Source organism: Haliaeetus leucocephalus, unplaced genomic scaffold, assembly GCF_000737465.1.
Source record: "Haliaeetus leucocephalus isolate CR32 unplaced genomic scaffold, Haliaeetus_leucocephalus-4.0 Scaffold840, whole genome shotgun sequence".
In the NCBI taxonomy this organism is placed as follows: Eukaryota; Metazoa; Chordata; class Aves; order Accipitriformes; family Accipitridae; genus Haliaeetus; species Haliaeetus leucocephalus.
In genome coordinates this window covers 1,564,432-1,577,429 of record NW_010973276.1, presented here as the reverse complement: position 1 = coordinate 1,577,429, position 12,998 = coordinate 1,564,432, and the positions used below count along the sequence as shown (strand labels likewise).

Here is a 12,998-nt window from a genome sequence, read left to right as displayed (position 1 = left end):
GTAAAACAGAGTTTTGAGTCAATATTGCCTTAGACTAATTAAACCCAGAGTTATTGGTTTGCTCCTGATCTCTGCACCTCGGTGGTTATTGTAACTGCTGTAATATTTGGCTTGCTCCACCAATGTAAATGACAGCTGGGACTGGGTACGGTTATGAAGCTCTGTTATGGGCAAGTTGGACTTTGGGATGAACCGTAACCCTGGGAGTTTTGGAGCAGAGAGATCTAAGCCTGCATCTCTCATTGGGGTCTGGGGACTGTTGGATAGGTAAGGTTTTGTTTTCATTTATTTTTGAAGCGGGGGCGGGGGGAAGCAGTGTGTCAAACAAAATTTTAATAGCAATGTTTTCGCTGCGATGGAGCTGGCCACGCCCAGGGGAGCCAAAGGAGAGGCTGAGACCTCTGAGATCCAGAGCCTCACTGGAGGTATGGGGGTGCAAGCTCAAATCCCTGGTCTGAAGTGGGTGTGCTGGGATTCCTGATGCCCCCGATTCATGGAATAACCCAAGGACTCTTCTCATTGCCTGTGGCTCTTGGATCCAGGTTTGGAGAAGGGATAAAGAGGAAAAGAAATTGTTTTCCTTGTAATTCAGACATGCACATGAAACAAAGAAGGACTAGCTCACTTGTTCACAAGTCAGTGAGTCAGACAGTAATGTCGAGACTAGCCTGTCTTTTGTTGTATTTTTGGAACTGCAATTGATGCTGTTGGGTTTGTATGGACACCTTGTTGTGGGGTCTCCCTGTGACCCTGCTGTCCCAGAGCAGGGGGTGACTTGTCCTGTGTTCACAGCTGGAGCCAGGAGAAGTGTTTTTATTTCTGTGGAATATTTTATGATATTCCTCTTGAGTTTACCTACACACAAATTATTAGTTGCTGTTTTAATTTCCTTTCTAATAAAAGAAGAGCAAACATCTCATTTTCCTTAGACTGGCTTTAGATAAAGAGTGGGCAGCTTCATTTGTTGAGATTGTTCTGGCTACAATATGACAATTAGCATTAAAATGCTGGAATGCAGCATATTTAGAGGCTGTTCAAGTCTTCTCTATGGAGTGAGCCAAATGTGGGTTAGCTGGTGTTCTCCATCCCCGCAGTGTCACAAACCCACTTCGCTTTCAGGAGAGGGTCCGGGAACACTGTGGCAGATGGCTGCTGCTGCAGTGTTTGTGGTTCCAGCTGGCTGTGGAGGGGCTGGGGTCCGGGTGGGAGAGTCCTTCGGGATCTGCAGACAACAGCATAGGAGACCTGTCAAGAGTTTTGGGGTTCTCTGGATTGGAGCTGTCCTACAGATAGATGCCAGCCATGTCCATTTATGGGCAAATGTAAGATTGTTTTGTTTGAAAACTTTCTCGGTATAACACTTGTTTTCTGTTACGAGACTGTATCTATCTGTCTGGCTCCTACCTATTGGGGCTTTGTAGTTGTTGTATAGCTGCTCCGGTTCTGCTCTAGCACTTCACGTCAGGTGAGTGCCCTTGTTGTAATGCCCTTTCCACTTCTGTTTCTTTAGATATCTTTGATTTATTTTGTTTAGTGTGATAACCTTAGTCAATACAGTGTTGGTTTTTTTTTTTTCTTGTAATGAGTAATTTTCCACTAAACTGCATCTCTTGGAAGGTTTTTTTTTGTGTGCCTTGAGAGTGCAGGTTGTTTGTGCTGTGTTGGCACCAAGATGCCCAGTCAGAGCCGGAGTCCCACTGTGCTGGTTGCTCCACAGGCACTGGATAAGCAGATGGTCCGTGCCCCACAGAAGGCAGTCCTGCGGTAGGTGTGACTGCGGGCGTTGCATCAGAGCAGTGAGATGACGGCTTGCATGAAAGGTGGCTGACAAATATTTGAATATACTGCTTAAATTTGAATACGTTCCTAATTTAATCAGAAGCTGGTAACTATGTAGCTATGTGCATTGATGCTCAAATGTATTTTGAGGGGATTAAAATAGGGGCAATACCAGTGTTGCCGTGAGAGTACATTTTATATCTGTGTGTTCATCGTTTTCTAGTAGATTAGTTGATATGTGAGAGGGAAGTGCCCATGACCTGCTGACGGAGGAAGCTCAGCCCGGCCAGGTGAGGGCCATAAGCCATCTGGACGAAGACAACTCAACCTGCTGGGAGAGCCTAATTTTGGGGAATCCCTGAGGGCCCCAAATCATGCATTGCTGGACCTTTCTGCCAGGGCTGCGACAAGGGCCTGATTGGTGATGGTTCTTGGGCTGATCAGGGTTTCAAAAGCAGGGATTGGCGTGTTTTTGTTGGACGTTTGTAATGTCAGGTGGACGAAAAGGAGGAACTCTGTTTTGGCGTGCACCTGGGCGCTGGTTGCTGCTGGACAATAAGTGTGTGCTGTTTCCCGTCTCCAATTCACCACTGCAGCCCGAGTCAAGGGATATGTCTCGCTATAATGCAGCAAATGGAAGAGGGGGACTCCTTTCCTGTTGCTGGGACTTGCTCTGTCCCTGTTTCTGTTTCACAGTGGTCCTTCTGTTGTTAAAGTTTAAAATAAAACACTGCTGGAGCCGTGAAGCCTGAGGATTGCAGCTGCCCCCTTCCGTGGTGCTCAGCATGTGGCAACAGTACAAGGGGTAAAACTATGCGTGGGGTGTAAGGAAATGAAGGGCTTGCTAACCTCACCTGGCCTTGCCTTGCAGGAAGGTGCCCTGATAGGGGACAGCTGCAGTTTTGGGCCACTTGCCACAATAAAACACTGAGGTAGAGGAGGGAGATTTTTTTTGTGGGTCTCTGGAAGTGGAGACCTCTGTGCCTAGGGTGTTCCGGCAGCTGGAGTTGCTGCTCTGAGCGAAGAGTTGGGATGTAGGAGCTGCAGGAGCTGTATCGTGCTGTGCCAAGGTGAATTTCCAGCACTCTGAGCCACCTCCAGTCCCAAGATCCATCTCGGTGATGTTCCCTGCTGCGAGTTCCTGACTCATTGTCAGCTCATCTGAGTGCTGGGATACAGGTGAAATCACTGTGCAAGTCCTGCTCCCGCTGAGTTCACAAGCAGGCTCTGTTAATCACCCAGCACATTGGAGCAGAGCGGCGCTGGAAGCTGACCTGATTGTTTTGACATGCAGAGATGCTTTTGGCTTTAGATATGACTTTTTTTTGTTAATCCATATTTGTAAAAGGATTTCCTTTATTGAGCTGCTGTCAGCTGTGCCTGAATGACCTTGATTAAATCTTTCAAAGGAGTTTAATTCCCCAAATGATGCCATTAAAGGTCTCTTATACATATAAGGTTTGCTTGGTCAAGTCTTGACCTGCTGTTTTTTCCTCCTCCCGGTGCCTTTAGAGAGAACATCTTGATAAGCAGAGCCTCTCTTACACCCACATCTCTGCACTCTGAACCCTTTCCCCTGCGTTTTCTGAAACTAAAGAGTGAAAAGCAAGATGTTATAGAGGCACTAGAAGATGAGATCCAGGCATGCTGGCAGCTCTGCATTTAAAAAAAACAGTTAGGAACTGAACATTTAAGGGCCAAACATTCAGCTGGAGTTTTTCTGATTTCGGCAGGATTAGGGAGGGTGACAGCTGGGGATGGAAGTCACGGTGCTCCAAGCAGGGTAGGGCAGCCTGGCTGTAACAGGCACGGCACCTTGGGAGCAGGACAGCTGGGGTCTGCCTGAAAAGGCTGCAGTGTTGACACCAGGGCTGTGGGGTGATGGGGGGGACAGGCAGAGGGATGGCAGATCCTATGGTCTGCTGGTATGAGGTGGCAGAGCTTTGCCAGTGAGGCTGTGGTGGGCATGGTGTCGAGGAAGCAGTGTGGCTGGAGGACGGCAGCTGGCAGAGCTATGGTGGTTCATGGGGCCGTCAGTCTAGGGCTGCCTACTTCATTAATAACACCTACTTCTCCAGCACTTTCTGAGCAAGGTTCAAACCTCCCTGAGCACTAAACTCCACATCTCTTGTGTGCAGCTCCTGCATCCTACAGAGGTGTGGGGGCAAACAGAGATGATGTTGCTTCAGAGCTGAGGCAGCTCTCAGCTGCTCTGCATTCCCTGCTCTGCTCTGCCCTGATCGCAGGACCATATTCCCCCACATAATCCAGCTTTAAGGGCATTTCATGCAGAATCCCACCCTGAAAGTCAGAGCACCCTGAGCAGTATTCCCCCAACTCGTGGGCACTGGGAGAAGTCACCTCTGTGGAGTACAGTAACTGAACCGTTACTGTTTAGCAGCAGCATGTGTTCAGATGCTCCTTTCACCATCCTCCTTGTAGACAATAACTGAGTTCAGCACATCAGCAAGGTAGCTCCCAGGAGCGCTGGGAGACACGGCGGGAGGACAGCATCCTTCCAACAGGAGACATTCAGCAAGGTGTGGGACAGTCTGCTGGCAACCTGTGTTGGAAGCTGATCATTGGAAACAGGCAGTCAAAGCACTTAAAAAAAAATCCTCTCCTTTGATAAGCGACTCAAGTTTGCAACCTGCAGTTGCTGTGTAGGGTTGGAACAAAGTTCGGCCTAGCCCAGTTTTCTAGCTCCAAAATATCAAGCAAACAACGCAGTCTGCATGGGAAGGTGGGCTGGAGAGCTGAGAGCTGGCTCAGGTACATCTGTTGAGGCTGCAGGCACGGTGGGCAATGCTCTGTGTCCAAAGGGTGAGGGCGAGCCCTGCAGAATAATCCTGTTCTGTCTGAGCTGCTAAAGCTGAGCCATGGAGAACCAGTCTCATAGCAGCGTGTTGTACCTGCTGGCTCTGAGGGCATGTGTAACAGACAGCTTTAATGCACAATGAGTTCATTAGCACTTCTTTACAGGGTGACCCTGCCATATCTCCGAAACAGGTCTGAGGGGTCTGTATGCTACAAAAGGGATGCTCTCAGTGGGAGAGGGAAAGCTGGGCCGTGTCAGTGCTGGCAGCGACAGGTACTAGTGGAAGAGCAGCAGTGCTTGGGGTACTTGGATTTCTTGCTCTGGTAGTCGTTGACTCCTCAGGCTCCTCTGAGCTACTGCTGTGGAGTAGCTAGGCAGTCCTGGGAGCTTCTCCAAAGCTGGAATCTGTTCTCTGCAGCCTGCTTACCTGGCAGGTCTGACCTCCCATCTTGTGTATGCAAAAATTACGCTCCTAATTTATGTGGGTTCCTGTTTATTTTCTCCCCCTAATCGTGCCCCTGATGCGCAACCTATACGACAGCTTCCTTTTGATTAATTGCACTGAAATGAGTGCCAGAAATGTGTCATGAGCAGTACAGACTCAGTCACTTGGAGGGCAGGACTGATTGCATTGCTATGCAAATAGCATTCCTGGGCACATTTGGTGCCAGGTGTTCATTGACTTTGGCATCGACAGATAGCTACAGTCATTTGGGACAGCTATGTCACATGAAATTTGTCAAATCCCCAGAAAATGAAAGAACATAACAATACTGTAAAAGCACTGAATATGAGATTTGGTTACCTTTATTAAGATGTCTTTTATCTAAATGATGCTTGATTCCTGCAGTTAATTCTCTGCTCATAGTTTTTCTTTGAAGTTTCTCAAAAACAGAACAACCCTTTTTTTTTTTTTTTATATCTGACTTTTTGAAATAGCTGGTGATGCTCAACAAGCAAAGATGCAGTGATACTCTGTGAGACCTGTTGAGCTGTTTGAGGCAGTTAGAGAACTCGGAGAGCAGAAGAGGTTTCCTTATAGACACGAAGCAAGCAGAGCACCTCATGCCGACTCCACCGCGGGTCTTCTCACTCTGGTCTATGGTTGAAATTCAACATTTTCTCTAACTAGACCTCTGTTCAACAGGTGAAGCAGATCATGGAGGAGGCGGTGACGAGGAAGTTTGTGCATGAGGACAGCAGCCACATCATCTCCTTCTGTGGTGAGTCTCTGGTGGCAACATGTTGACATGAATTGGGGGGCTGGAGCACCCTCTTCATGTTCACCCTTCCCTGCCTGGTGCAGGGACTGTGGTAGGCACGCTCCAGCTCTGGGGCTGGGGAGGTGGTTAGTGCCTGAGGATGAGTTGTTCTGGCAGCGGTCTGAGTCCCTGAGGCCTTTGCTCTGGGCTTGAAATATATTGAGGTGTGTCAAAAGAGGGAGGGATGTTGGCAGTGTATACAGTCACTTAAGAAATACTAGAAATAATCTCTTAATTCCCTTGAGAATTGATGCAACAGAAAGTCTGTCAAGTCCAAATATTTCTTTGCTATTATGGAATAGGAATTTATGGAAGGGAGTCTTCAGTCTGCCTGAGTGCAGGAGCAGAGAGGCTGAAGGCTGCTAAAGAATTTTAAATGGAGCTTGTGGAAGATTTGCTGTGATATTGTGCTGGTTTCCGGCTTGTTTTCTGGCAGCTGTGCTTTTCACTTAACCTGCTTTTTTTCACCTATTTTTTTTTCTACTGGTGTGACAATTTTGTAAACGTGGAAGTGTTTCAGGATGGATCCATCAAAATCACGGCAAAGCTTTTTTTAAAAACCTCCCTGAAGAGCTGTTGGACTGTGTGTGCCATACATGCTGGGGCGACTCTGGGCGAGAACTGTGGAGCAGGAAAGGACGAGTGTTTGTATCTCAGAGGTAGTGTGGAGCAGGAGAGAGCAGCCTTGTGACACGTGCCACCAGGAACGAGTTTGAGGTCAGGTCTCAGCACCCTGCCTGGTGCAGAGCTCGGCAGGCCAGCGCATCCCAGGAGGAGCATTCAGGGCAGCCCGCCAGCTCCCGTGGAGCAGCACGGTTTGTGGCAGCCCAAACTGCGACTGTGATGCAGTAACGTGCGGTGTGGCTGGCAAGCTTGTTTGGCAGCAGTGCCCAGGCTCCTCTCAGAAGCTGCACTGCACGAGAGAAGGTTTCTGGGGGCTGGACCAGCCCATGGAGCGGTGCTAACGGCCCAACATGTTGGCTCGCCACCTCTTCTCTGACAGATGAAAACAGAATTTTGCCCTTTAATAGGATCACTGCTGATCATGAGGGGAGACTTTGCAATCAAGGTGGTAAAATGAGATTATTTCTATTCTTTTGGCCCTTCTGTGCAGCTTTGGTCACCTGTTCAAGCTGGAGAATAAGTGTCTGCCTGGACAATGCCCAGGTAAAACAGCTTTTTCAGCAGTTTCAGCTGTCCAGTCCGCCAAGTGCTACCAGGGTCAGTGTTTGCAAAAGTATGGAGACCTGGCTGGTGGACTGGGGGGTGTTTGGTGAATTTCAAACCTAGGCAGAAACCAATTAGTCTTACTCTGTTGATAACAGGGCAAGCACTTCAGGCTGTTGGATCGGTGAGGTGGTTGTAGCCCTGGCTGTGGAACAGGCCCTTTGTGCTAGGTGCTGCATGGATAAGAAAATTCCTTGGCCCCTTGGGGGTGCAGGTGGGATGGAGCTGGAGCCAGATGGGGACTTCAAGGAAACAAAGGGACAGCATTAATCAGAGATGTGAGCTGTGATTTCTGTGCCCTGGCAGTCCTGTCAGTCTCAAGTGTTTACCCACTCACCCAGAGCTCGAGAGCATGCTTTGGCAAGGCGCCTGGTGCCCTCCATCTGCCTCTATCTCCTCACTAGCAGCTGTCTGAGAGTAGGATACTGGTTTGGGGAGACACCAGTGACCGCTACGGAAGAAGAGCAAGTCCCTTGCTGTCCTGCAGCTTGGTAGTAGGCTTGCCCAATGGTGGTTTTCCCAGGTGCCTTAGTTTTTGAACCTGTTTATAGCTCCTTCCCTTGGCAGTGTTATATAGAGCAGCAGTCAGCTTTGCAATGGACCGTTCTGCCAGGCTCCTGCCAGACGCAGTGATTCTCCTGCCAGGTACTGCTCTCAGGGGGATGTGGATGTAAAAGCTGTTGCTGCTGGTCACTGACAGCACTGGGCAAATGATGGAGGTAGTTTGCTGAAGGTGGCTTGCTGCGGGCTAGTGATTCTGCCGTGTCTTACCCTGTTGTGCCTCTCCTCTTGCACATGTGAGATGAAGCTCCATCCACCAAAATCAGTGGAATTTCCCTCCTTGGGATGCTCCTTGAATTTTGCAAGAAAAGCTTCCTACACTGGACTCCTGATGGAAGTGGTTGGAGTTCCCTCTGCCCGCTGACACCCAGGGCAGGATGTCTTGTCCTACAGCACAGCATCTGTCCCTGCTTGGAAGGGGCTTTTGGGGAGTGTGGCATGCGTGCCTGTGCCCCTGGCATGGGTAGAGGTTCCATCTGCAAGGTGAGTGCTGCCCTTTCTCCTGGCTCAGTCTGATCTCACACACTCACTGGCCATGTACCACTGCGGAGGACGCTGTGCCTCCCCTGTGGTTTAGCAGGCTGCGGTGCTTGCCCGCTGCCCTCTCCGTTTCACACATTTCTACTGAGAAGACAGACAGGAGGCATCATCGTAGCTCTGCTGGAAGAAGCTGTGCTCCCTCTCTGCCCACTCACCAATTTTGCAGCCCTGGCGCCTGTGCTATCCCCCACTTGCCGGCTCTCCCTGCTCCTGGCTGCCGTGGTAGCGTCTATGCTAACATGCAGAGCAATGGCTGAGCAGGCAGGCTACAGCGCTGGTGGCTGCAGAGCTGGAGACTGGGCCCAGCGATGCCATGTTGTGGAGGTGGTGTTGTGGGCTCCCTTGGCCTGAGCCTTCCTAATAGTCACGGCCTTCCTGCTCGTCGTGGTCCTTGGAGGTCTGTGTGGAATCCCTGGGGACACCGCTGTGCAGAGCTTGGCCTCTGCAACATGCCAGGCTGGTCCTGGAGCAGGTCTCGGGCACCTCTTTGTCCCTTGCTGCCATGCAGTGGTGAACCCCTGAGACCAGGGGCCTTCCCAGGCCAGCAGTTGCCTCTGCAGAGCACTTAGATGGCAGAAGCAACCTGTACTCCTTTCTGCAGGGCACAGAGCTGCTGACAAACCTTCCCTGCTTTCTGCAGAGAAGCTGTGTTAAGGGAAGGAGGCTGGCTGTCCCCTGCAAGCAGTTTCTTTAAAGGGCAAACCGAGAAACTTCCCTGTCATCCTGTGGCTCAGCCGTGGGACTGAAGGTGCCAGGGAACCTCTCTGCTGCTCTGCTCTGACACCACGAGCCCTGGCTTCCAGGTAAGGGGGGTGGCAGCCTGTTCCCGTTTGCAGCCTGATCTGCTTGCTGTGCCTGTCGCTCTCAGCAGAGATGTTTGCTGAGTTACAGTCAGCTGTGCTTCCAGCACGCCCAGGCTGGGGCCATGTGGCTGCTGCTGAGCAAATGCAGCAGACAGCGTGTGGAGGGGGAGCGGCATTCCTCAATTTACAGATAGCTGAAGGGCAACTTGCTAATTTGGAGGCTGGGAAGAAAATGACAGAAGTAGGTAAAAACTAGCTTTTGAAGAAGTTGCTCCAAGAAGGCTCGTGCAGTGCTGTCGCCACTGAATAAGGCCGTAGCATCCACAGATACAGGCACAAAAAAGAAAGAGAAGGGAGCTGTGAGGAGGTCTCCTTTTCTGCTTTGGAGAGCAAAGAGGCTGCCTTCTTCCTTTTCTCCTGGGCCCTCGTATAAAAGACATGCAGATGCTTGTTTCAGGCCTGTGTGCCTTTATACGCTGTCGACCGAATGGCATCGAAAGAGCAGAACAGACTTCAAGGTGTGACTCATTCTCTGCTTTTCTGTGCAGCACGAGGCTTCGCAGCCTGGAATTATTTATAGCCTCCTGCGACACAGAGCTGAGGCATCCAGGCACGAAGGGCTTGTTGGTTCCTTCTGTCTTCTTAATGATGCTGCTGCACTTTCACTGGCTTCTGGTGTCTACACCTTCTGGTCTGTCTGCTGTTGCGCTCTCATTTGAATGATATGCGCACCTTGCTCAGTGTTGTGACTATCCATGAGCCGGGTGAGCTCATAAATAACCTCTTTTCCTGACAAGCAGAGCATGCTGCTGCAAGCCTGGCTCTGGCTAGGCAGAGCTGCCCTTTTCTCTGGGGAGAGCTGCCTTCCTCACAGAGCCTTCCTCATTGAGCCCTCCTCATCCTCTGCGTAGCCAGCGTACCGCAAACCCCTTCTGATGAAACCAGTGGTCTGGCAGGAAAGGGCAGCTGCTCCCAGCTGCCCTGTTTTGCCTGCAAGGGAAAGGTATGAAGCAGACAAACGCGAGTTGGCATCTGTCACGTTCATGCTGCCCTGGGAGGCTGATGGAGAGCTGGCGGCAGGGCTGGGGGCCTGCATGAGCCAAGAGGCTTGTTGTCCACTTCAGTGCCGAGACTGCCTTCGTTCTCAACCCCTGAGTGGTTTGAATCGTGCCAGGCCAGAGCACTCTCAGGATCTCAGAAATATCTTTAGTCTTTTGCCAGGAATCAAAACTCCCACCTCACCTGGGTGTAGCTGCACGGAGACCCTGCACTGTGTGTCTCTGCTATAGATTACATCCTTAGGCATGGGGAGAGCCTCTTTGCAGCATCTGTTTGCAGTGGTGACAGTAGGCAAGTTATGATCTGGGCTTAAAAAATCATAAGGTTAAAAAAGAAACTACCATTACCCCTGCATTTAGTGTAGACAAGGTGCTCTTAGTTTGTGTGCTCAAGCCTTTGAGCCCTTGGGAGAGCACAGGGAGAGTTTTTCCTATGGAGACTGCACATTTGGGTGTGGTTTTGCCAGCAGGAGTAGTGTTTTGGAGAGGTTCAAGCTACAGTTTTGAGGACAGATGCTGATGACTGCTCCATCTTCCTGGAGTGTGCTGGGAGGCTTTTCAGCAGTCTGGGTTTTCTCCCGTGTGCTGCTCCCTAGCTGGCAGGGAGGTGTGATGCACTGGCCGTGACATGAGCAAAGCGATCTGCTGCTCTTCTGCGCGAGCATGAGTGCTCTCACTCACCTGCTGGAAATTCAGAGTGGAACTGATGGCACATCGAGCATCTGGTGTCCAACAGAAGTTGTCTGTCGGGGTGCTGTGAGCCGCGGTGGCCCCTCGGCTGGGCTGCTTCGCACAGCCCTGTGCTTGCCCGGGTGGGGTGTCATCTCCTGGCTCAGTACCGTCTGGCAGTCCAGGGCCCAGCAGAGGAAGAGGGTGCCTTGTTTGCTAAGGTATGTTGGTGGGCAGCAGAGGCAGACCTCATCTGCCTGCCCCAGGCTTGCTTGCGAGACTTGTCTCTCTGGCGTACGAGGGTGGGTGTGAGTCACAGAGGGGCTTTTTGGGCTCATTGTCTTGCTGGCCTCCTGCTACCATGTGCAGCTGGCAGAAAACTGGGCCCTGATAAGTTGCTGTTGGGCAGCGTACATTGATTTGACAGCTGATGGCCTGGCAGAGCTGGGAGTGCCACAAATCCAGCGCTGCTCTTGCACCATGTCCAGCAGCTCCGGTGCCCAGCTATACCAGCTGAGCGTTGGAGCCCAGCCAGGCTAGCTCTTGCTGCAAAGAGCTGGAGATGGCTGCTTGAGAACAGTGAAATCCCCAAAAACACAATTTAGAGGAGAGGGTGATGGTGCCCTGCCTAGTGCTGGCAGCAGACACTGGGGCTGAAGTCCAGCTCCATCGGTAGAGTGCTGGCATGGGCAGTGTGGTCCCACAGAGATCTCGCCCTCGCTTCAGTCTCCGTGGAGAGGGAATACTTGTCCCCAGGTTTTGAAGGTGCTGCTGTGATTTCTTGTTCAGCTGTATGTTGGCATAACCTTGCATTCCCAAAACAAAGCTGTGGCTTTTCTGCTTGCAATTCCACTCCAGCTAGCTCCTGGCCTCACTTGACTGGGGTTGACTCCACTGTGGGAGGTTAGCAGCGGAGATCTGCCTGAGCTTTTGGGATATGCCTGCTCCATGGCTGGACACTCTAAAATGGGCATGACTGGATGCAGTCTCAGGCAGGTAGGGTTGTTTGTGTCTGTCACTTGTATTTCAGCCTTGGAGCACAGAACAAATGAATGAAGGGATGTTGGGTGGGATGAGTTGAGTGTGTGAGGGAGGGGTGGGTCTTCTTGCATTTGGTCCCAAAGCCATGAAGCAGTCTGGTCTTACTTTGCAGCTGCAAGTAATCCTCTGGGACAGGTAGGAAGACCCATCGTGCATGGGCCATGCTATTTGCAGCATTTCTGGGCTTCAGGAGGGTTTGTGTACGGCTTTGTTTAAAAACTAGGTATCCATCCAGTGGCTCTGAATGGCTGGTATTGGGTGAGCAGGACTCGGCTGGCCCAAATGTGTTGCTTTTCTGCCGTTAGCACAGGACGTGTCTTGCAGCACCTCAGATGCTGCACACCCGCCCTGCCTGCTTGATGGTGAATTTGGGCATAGCACTAAGAAGGGCAGAGCTAATGAGAGTCTCTCTCAGCCCTGGGAGCTGATGTTGATGGGTCTGCACGAAATATCTTTTAAAATGTCTCCATAGAGTTGTTCAGCTGTAGGAAAAAAATGCCTTTCCAAGCGAGAGGCGAATCAGCATCTGCTGGGCCGCTGCAGGGAAGGCTCAGCATGGCTGGCTCTGCAGCATCGGGTTCCTGGGGAAGGAGGGGTGCCAGTGTGCCAGAAAGCTTGTTGTCAGACCCAGATCAATAGCCTGGAGAACTGTGAGTCCGTGTAATTTTCCAGTGCTTTGATCAGCCTGTTTAATAAGTCTGTGTTTGACACTAGACATCCATCCTAAGCCCTCCCTCCCAGGGGACTCTGGCAAACAGATTGCCAGTGGAGCCTGTACGTGTGCACATCTTTCTGTCTCCCATCGTCAGCAGAGCTGGCTCCCCGCTTGCTGCGTGCCTGGGCAGGGAGCCTGGCAGGAGAGGGCAGGCGGCTGGTGCTTTCTGGGCACTCGCTGTGGTTTGGCGAGTGCCTGATGCTGCCTTTTGGCAGAGCCCAGTGCAGGGAGTTAGGTGAAGCCTTGCACGGGGACTTAACTGCTGAGTACCAGCTGCCAGGAGCCAGCTGAGTCACCACCGAGCTGGGAGGGTCTCCGAAGCCAGACTGAGCTGCTGGCATTGCCTGTGGTTTATCCCCAGGTTCTCTGTTGCATTTAGGTTTTTCAGGAAAACGTTTGCGTGGACAGTGAGATTTTTTGTGAAAAAATTGCACCGTTTCCTCTGCTGCTTTAGAAGTCCTCAGTGTACCTGCCTCTCACTCCTGAGCTTTCTCCTTCTCGCTTGGACCATCCCAGCACAGGGGG

The 12,998-nt window shown here is 51.2% G+C and overlaps 1 protein-coding gene across 1 annotated transcript in view; it reads left to right on the top strand.

Moving 5' to 3' along the window:
- Positions 1 to 355: 355 nt before the first annotated feature.
- SGSM1 (small G protein signaling modulator 1) overlaps positions 356 to 12,998 on the top strand; it is a 34,521-nt gene continuing 21,878 nt past the window's right edge. Inside the window, exons 1-3 of the mRNA XM_010582263.1 lie at positions 356 to 425; positions 4,355 to 4,371; positions 5,745 to 5,820. Coding sequence (XP_010580565.1) covers positions 356 to 425; positions 4,355 to 4,371; positions 5,745 to 5,820 — 163 coding nt within the window. The remainder of the gene's footprint in view (positions 426 to 4,354; positions 4,372 to 5,744; positions 5,821 to 12,998) is intronic.